Genomic DNA, 7,811 nt, shown 5'->3' with positions numbered 1-7,811 from the left:
ATGTATGAGCGGCAGGGTAGCCTAGTGGTTAGAGCGTTGGACTAGTACCCGAAAGGTTGCGAGTTCAAACCCCTGAGCTGACAAGGTACAAATCTGTCGTTCTGCCCCTGAACAGGCAGTTAACCCACTGTTCCCAGGCCATCATTGAAAATAAGAATGTGTTCTTAACTGACTTGCCTGGTTAAATAAAGGTAAAATAAAAAAAATAAAAAAATACTTCAGTTCTTCAGTATTATACTTCAGTATTATACAGATACTCAGGAAGCTGTGAGTGTAGTACATCTCTAGATCGGCCTGTTGTTCCTGCTACACTTCTATGGTAGAGGATAAATGAACACTTAAAAAAGGCGCCATCTAGAACCTTCAAAGGGTTCTTCGGCTGTCCCCATTAGGAGAACCCTTTCAGGAACCCTTTTTGGTTGCAAGTAGAATAATTTTGGTTCCAGATAGAACCCCTTTGGGCTGCACGTAGAACCTTTTCTACAGAAGGTTCTACATGGAACCCAAAAGGGTTCTACTGTGAACCAAAAGGGTTCTCCTATGGGTACAGCCAAGGGACCCTTTTGGAACCCTTTTTTTCTAAGAGTACAGACAGACAGACAGACAGACACACACACACACGCACTGGTTGTCAGACTATGTGTGATGGCAGTGCACATCAACTCACTGTTACAAGGAGGACCCTCAGGACTGGAAAAATAACTGCAGGCATACTTGAACTGAAGTCGTTTAGCTGCATGACATACTTCAGTATACTCTTTCTGCTTACTCTGTCTTTGTTTTCTCTCTGTAAAGATGCCAGAGATTCCAGGGACACAGGGTTTACTGGTCTGAATCTGTCCGCTGTTGGACGATGTCTACTGCTGTCATAAACATACTGTATGTCCTGTGTCAGATACTGAACAGATGCATTCCAACAGACAGTTTTCTTATACAGGCTGTTATTTGAACGATATCTGATAATCATATTTACAAGGACGGATTTTAGTGACACAAGCTTCACTGCAGTGTGTTTTTCAGCAGTTATTGTGTGTGTTTGTGGTTTATGTGTGTGTGTGTTTGTATGTGTGTGTTTCAGCACCTGATGTGCGCGGGCCTGTGGTGTTTGGTGGAAGGAGACAAGTCCTGTAAGACCAAGCTGGACCCTCCTCTGGACGGCACAGAGTGTGGAGCTGACAAGGTGTGTGTGTGTGTGTGTGTTCACCTCTTTGTCAGCAGGGAAGGACCAGCCAAAGTCAATACAGTCTTTTGACACTGGCATATACTTTTCTTAGCGTTATATGGCAATTGGTCCATTGGTCAACTGCCTTCGCCAATAGCATTAACTTTTGTTCTTCTCTCTCTCTCTCTCTCTCTCTCTCTCTCTCTCTCTCTCTCTCTCTCTCTCTCTGTCTGTCTGTCTGTCTGTCTGTCTGTCTGTCTGTCTGTCTGTCTGTCTGTCTGTCTGTCTGTCTGTCTGTCTGTCTGTCTGTCTGTCTGTCTGTCTGTCTGTCTGTCTGTCTGTCTGTCTCTGTGTCTGTGTGTGTGTGTGTGTGTGTATCAGTGGTGCCGGGCAGGGGAGTGTGTAAGTAAAAGCCCTATCCCACAGCATGTGGATGGGGACTGGAGTATCTGGAGTCAGTGGAGCCAGTGCAGTAGAACCTGTGGCACCGGAGCCCAGTTCAGACAGAGGAAATGTGACAACCCGCCGTAAGTCATCTGCTTTGTGGGTGTGTGTGTGCGTGTGTACCACATGTCTCTTGGTGTGTTTTCATACTGGTTGTGTCTCTAGGCCAGGTCCTGGTGGTAGTAACTGTCAGAAGGCCAGTGTGGAACATAAAGTGTGTGAAGGTCCTCCCTGCCCTAAAGGAACACCCAGCTTCAGAGAGCTGCAGTGTCTCTCCCATGACCGCCAGGCCGGAAAGAAGAAGAACAGCATATGGACCGCAGTCAATAACGATGGTGAGAGGAAGAAATGTTCTGGAGCTGCAGAGGGCCCGCAAAAACACCCACCCACACACACACACACACACACACACACACACACACACACACACACACACACACACACACACACACACACACACACACACACACACACACACACACACACACACACACACACACACACACACACACACACACACACACACACACACACACACACACACACAAACACACACACACGTACATATACACACGTACATATACACATGTATGCATCACGCACACACACTTTGTTTTACTGTCCTTGTGGGAACCAAATAATTCATTCCCATTCAAAATCCTATTTTCCCTAACTCCTAACGTTAAACCTAACCCTAACCTTAACCCTTAACCCTAACCTTAATCCTAATTCATACCCTAATCCTAATTCTAATTGTAACCCTAAACCTAACCCTTAAGCCTAAAATACCTTTTTTCCTTGTGGGGACCAGTGAAATGTCCTCACTTGTCCAACTTTTCCTTACTATCCTTGTGAGGACTTCTGGTCTCCACAAGGACTGTAAAACCCCAAAACACACACACAGTAGATGACTTGTCAGGTGCACAATTATTGAATTGGGTTGCTGTTGATGTAGTTATCATAGTGTACCAAAATGGGTTACTGACTTCTGTATATCTTTGTCATTGCTTTGGCAAACGTGTTTGCTTTGCATTGCCACGACAACAATCATCTGGCTAACAGAAACAGACTGCTGCTCAGGCTGACCCCATTGACTTCTAGCGGTTCAGTATTCTTTGGCAAATCATTTATTTTCCTTGTCATTAGCGCATGCTTCCCAAATGACACCCTTGTTCCCTTTTTATCTCTTTGTTCCCTGGTCAAAAGTAATGCCCTATAAAGGCTATACAGTAGGGTGCTATTTGGGAAGCATCCGCATCTGACTTCCCAGCAGCTTTGATTTAGTGTTAGCTAGATTGATGTCTGTCCAAGTTTTTCCCAGTCATCTAATTTCCTCACGGACCACTCTTACCAAATCTGTCTGATCAAGGTCATGAGCATGCAGTGTTTTAAAACGGTTTGCACCGGAAAAGGGGAAAAATGAATGTTTCTAATTCGTCCATGTAGTCCCTCCCTGTTTGGGTCAGTTTTTATTCCGTTTGGCACCTAATGAACACAACCCTGCTGAGAACCATACTGTACAAGAAGAGGTTATAACCACATTACACAGACTGCTGTTCAGGACCCTGGTCGATATCACTCTGTGTGAGGCCTTTGATCAGTGTGTTGTTAAGATGTATTGTCAGTGGTGTAACATTTTTACAGCTGTTTGACAAAATGTCTTCATGTATTTATGAACTGGGGGTTCTGTTCATCCAGCAGGTGTTTATTTGAGAGCTGTAAAATGGCCTTCTTTCCTCCCCCTCCTTCCTTCCCTCCCTCCCTCCCTCCCTTTCTCCTTCCTTCCCCCTCCTTCCCTCCCTCCCTCCCTTTCTCCTTCCTTCCTATCCCATCCCAGTAGGATCAGTTCTGTTTATTTGTACACTTCCTAATCTGAACTGAGATCAGCAACGTTTGCAGTTCAGTCGGTTCAACATTTACAGATGCTCTACCTTAATTTGACCCTGCTTCTCACAGCAGGAAAATAAATCCTGCAGCAAAGTGGATTATAATTATTAGACATTTTTTCATTAGGACACATCAAGTCTGACATTTTAAGGTGGAAGCAACAAACTTTAGAAGCCTTTAAAATGTTTGAAAACACTACAATTTGCAATGCAAATTGGACATTTCTCTGCGACAACAGATAGAGCAAATGAAGATACGTGGGTCAAATGACCAGAGAAGTCAATCCAGAAGAAAAAGCCATATTATAACCAATGCTCTTGAATGAAAAGTAAGAAACACAGAGAGACTAAAGAGAGGTTATTTAAGATGTTCTTGGTAGAGTTTGGGGGGGAAGCCTGGCTTCCCTTGGCACTCATGAATACACACCACTGCAGGTCTGTAGGTATTTCAAATTCATCCCATGCAAATAGCTCTGAGGTGTTTGCATCTTTGACAGTCGGCCACTAACATCTTAACCGGTTTTCACTCTGCTACATTCCCTGGCTCTCTACTAGTCTCTCTTTCTCTGTGTGTGTGTGTGTGTGTGTGTACCTGTCTCTCTTGCTGTCTGTCACACACACAGAGACACCAACACGCTCCAGCAAAGAACACTTTAGAGCAATTGAGCCTGTCTCAGAAAATGAAACAAGATAAAGAGAAAATGAGAGAGGGAGGGAGGAAATGAGAGAAGGAAAGATGTTGTCCTGTTTTCACACATCATCACCACAATCTATCAGGGAGGTCAATCAGAGGATTGCTCTGTGGGGGGTTGTCAGCAAACCTTTTCCTAAACACCAAGTAAATGGTGATGGTGGACAGTAAACCTCTTCCTAAACACCAGGGGAATGGTGATGGTGAATCAAGAGTCTCAGTACTGCTGATTTAGGATCAGTCTTTGCATTTTAGATCACAAGTAATAAGATTATATGGACAGGGTGTACCTGATCCTAGATCAGCACTCCTACTTTGAGCTCATGATACATGAGCTTCTAACGAGCTCTACTTCACACATTTGTTGTGGGTTATTTGTTGTGAGTTATTTGGGGGATCTTATTTTAAAGGGTGACTGGTCATCTACCAAAATGTACAGTATGTAGCAACACCACCTGCTGCAGCTAAATGATCTCACACATTTTTTTTAAAGGAAATGTCACCTTTGTCCAAAAATGTCTAACAACATCACATGTCGACGTACATGATGTAGTCTTTTTAGAGGTCAATAAGGCTACATTTGCTGATTCAGGGATATACAGTGCATTCAGAAAGTATTCAGACCCCTTCACTTTTTCCACATTTTTTGCGTTATAGCCTTATTCTAAAATGTATTAAATCGTTGTTTTCCATCATCAATCTACACATAATATCCCATAATGACAAAACAAAAACAGGTTTTTAGATTATTATTATTTTTTGCAAATGTATAACAAATAAAAAAACTTAAATATCACATTTACATAAGTATTCAGACTCTTTACTCAGACCCTTTGGCAGCGATAACAACCTTGAGTCTTCTTGGGTATGACACAGCAAGCGTGGCACACCTGTATTTGGGGAGTTTCTCCCATTCTTCTCTGCAGATCCTCTCAAGCTCTGTCAGATTGGATGGGGAGTGTCGCTGCACAGCTATTTTTAGGTGTCTCCAGACATGTTAGATAGGGTTCAAGTCCAGGCTCTGGCTGGGCGACTCAAGGATATTCAGAGGCTTGTCCCGAAGCCACTCCTGTGTTGTCTTGGCTGTGAGCTTAGGGTCATTGTCCTGTTGGAAGGTGAACCTTTGCCAAAGTCTGAGGTCCTGAGCGCTCTGGAGCAGGTTTTCATCAAGAATCTCTCTGTACCTTGCTCCATTCATCTTTTCCTTGATCCTGACTAGTCTCCCATTCCCTACTGCTGAAAAACATCCCCACAGCATGATGCTGCTATAGGGATGGTATTGGCCAGGTGATGAGCGGTACCTGGTTTCCTCCAGATGTGATGCTTGGCATTCAGGCTAAAGAGTTCAAACTTGGTTTCATCAGACCAGAGTCCTTTAGCTGCCTTTTGGCAAACCCCAAGCCTGCCGTCATGTGCCTTTTACTGAGGAGTGGCTTCTGTCTGGCCACTCTATCATAAATGCCTGATTGGTGGAGTGCTGAAGAGAGGGTTGTCCTTCTGGAAGGTTCTCCCATCTCCACAGAGGAACTCTGGAGCTCTGTCCGAATGACCATCGGGTTCATGGTCACCTCCCTGACCAATGCCCATCTCCCCCATTGCTCAGTTTGGCCGGGTGACCAGCTCTAGGAAGAGTCTTGGTGGTTCTAAACCTCTTCTATTTAAGAATGATGGAGGCCACTGTGTTCTTGGGGACCTTCAATGCTGCAGACATTTTTTGCTACCCTTCCCCAGATCTGTGCCTCGACACAATCCTGTCTCAGAGCTCTATGGACAATTATTTCGACCTCAAGGCTTGGTTTTTGCTCTGACATACACTGTCAACTGTGGGGCCTTATATAGATGGGTATGTGCCTTTCCAAATCATGTCCAATCAATTGAATTGACCACAGGTGGAATCCATTCAAGTTGTCGAAACATATCACGGATGATCTACATTTTTTCTACATTTGCAAACTTTTCTAAAAACATGTTTTCACTTTGTCATTATGGTTTTTACGTTTTTTAAATTTAATCAATTTTAGAATAAGGCTGTAACATAACAAAATGTGGACAAAGTGAAGGGCCCTGAACAAGGCAGTAACCCACTGTTCCTAGGCTGTCATTGTAAGTAAAAATGTGTTCTTTACTGATTTGCCTAGTTAAATAAAATAAATAAATTACTAACAGAGCATGAGACCAGGTAGCTGAGACCAGGTAGCTGATACCAACAATCTTTTTTTTACATTTGCAAATCAAAGGTCACAAGTGGTCATGTGATGTCATCACATTACGTAATATATTAGCTTTCAATCAAGGGTGACACCTCATTACATGAACCCCCTATGTGTGTTCTCGCTGTAGAAAAGCCCTGTTCTCTGTTCTGTTCCCCATCATTAATAGGTTGAGATCACTTTATTGGTCAATTGCACCCAAGGTCCAACCTAAATTTTACATCCACTTCTAATTCAACCATTCTGAAAGACACACATACACAGGTTTTGGAGAGGTGCATGGTTAGGGGTTTAGTGCCTTGCTCGAGGGCACAGTGACATCAATGGCACCTAGGCATTGGTTGCCAGCTCTTTTCGCGACAGGAAAACCAGGGATGCGAACGGGCAACCCTCCGGTTGCTGGCTCGCCTCTGTAACCGCTAGGCTATTAACCCCCTTGTGTGTTCTCTCTGTAGAGAAGCCATGTGCCCTGTTCTGTTCCCCTGTGGGGAGAGATGCCCCCATCCTGGTGGCAGAGAGAGTGATGGATGGAACACCATGTGGACCCTACGAGTCAGACCTGTGTGTCAATGGCAGGTGTCAGGTACACGCACGCACACACACGCACGCACACACGCACACACACACACACACACACACACACACACACACACACACACACACACACACACACACACACACACACACACACACACACACACACACACACAGGTCACTAGAGAAGGGTTTTCTCTCTGTAGGTCACTAGAGAAGGGTTTTCTCTCTGTAGGTCACTAGAGAAGAGTTTTATCTCTTTAGGTCATTAGAGAAGGGTTGTCTCTCTGTAGGTCACTAGAGAAGGGTTTTCTCTCTGTAGGTCACTAGAGAAGGGTTTTCTCTCTGTAGGTCACTAGAGAAGGGTTGTCTCTCTGTAGGTCACTAGAGAAGGGTTTTCTCTCTGTAGGTCACTAGAGAAGGGTTTTCTCTCTGTAGGTCACTAGAGAAGGGTTTTCTCTCTGTAGGTCACATTAGAGAAGGGTTTTCTCTCTGTAGGTCACTAGAGAAGGGTTTAGGTCACTAGAGAAGGGTTTTCTCTCTGTAGGTCACTAGAGAAGGGTTTTCTCTCTGTAGGTCACTAGAGAAGGGTTTTCTCTCTGTAGGTCACTAGAGAAGGGTTTTCTCTCTGTAGGTCACTAGAGAAGGGTTGTCTCTCTGTAGGTCACTAGAGAAGGGTTTTCTCTCTGTAGGTCACTAGAGAAGGGTTTTATCTCTGTAGGTCATTAGAGAAGGGTTGTCTCTCTGTAGGTCACTAGAGAAGGGTTTTATCTTTGTAGGTCACTAGAGAAGGGTTTTCTCTCTGTAGGTCACTAGAGAAGGGTTTTGTCTCTGTAGGTCACTAGAGAAGGGTTTTGTCTCTGTAGGTCACTAGAGTAGGGTTT

The 7,811-nt window shown here is 44.2% G+C and overlaps 1 protein-coding gene across 4 annotated transcripts in view; it reads left to right on the top strand.

The window, feature by feature from the left end:
- adamts17 (ADAM metallopeptidase with thrombospondin type 1 motif, 17) overlaps positions 1–7,811 on the top strand; it is a 272,173-nt gene that overhangs the window by 159,224 nt on the left and 105,138 nt on the right. For all 4 annotated transcript variants that reach the window (XM_065012247.1, XM_065012245.1, XM_065012246.1 and 1 more), the window contains exons 11-14: positions 1,079–1,180; positions 1,544–1,689; positions 1,772–1,941; positions 6,849–6,976. In XM_065012247.1, coding sequence (XP_064868319.1) covers positions 1,079–1,180; positions 1,544–1,689; positions 1,772–1,941; positions 6,849–6,976 — 546 coding nt within the window. The remainder of the gene's footprint in view (positions 1–1,078; positions 1,181–1,543; positions 1,690–1,771; positions 1,942–6,848; positions 6,977–7,811) is intronic.

Source organism: Oncorhynchus nerka, linkage group LG27 (genome assembly GCF_034236695.1).
Source record: "Oncorhynchus nerka isolate Pitt River linkage group LG27, Oner_Uvic_2.0, whole genome shotgun sequence".
NCBI classification, from domain to species: Eukaryota; Metazoa; Chordata; class Actinopteri; order Salmoniformes; family Salmonidae; genus Oncorhynchus; species Oncorhynchus nerka.
This window is presented reverse-complemented; position numbering and strand designations above follow the sequence as displayed.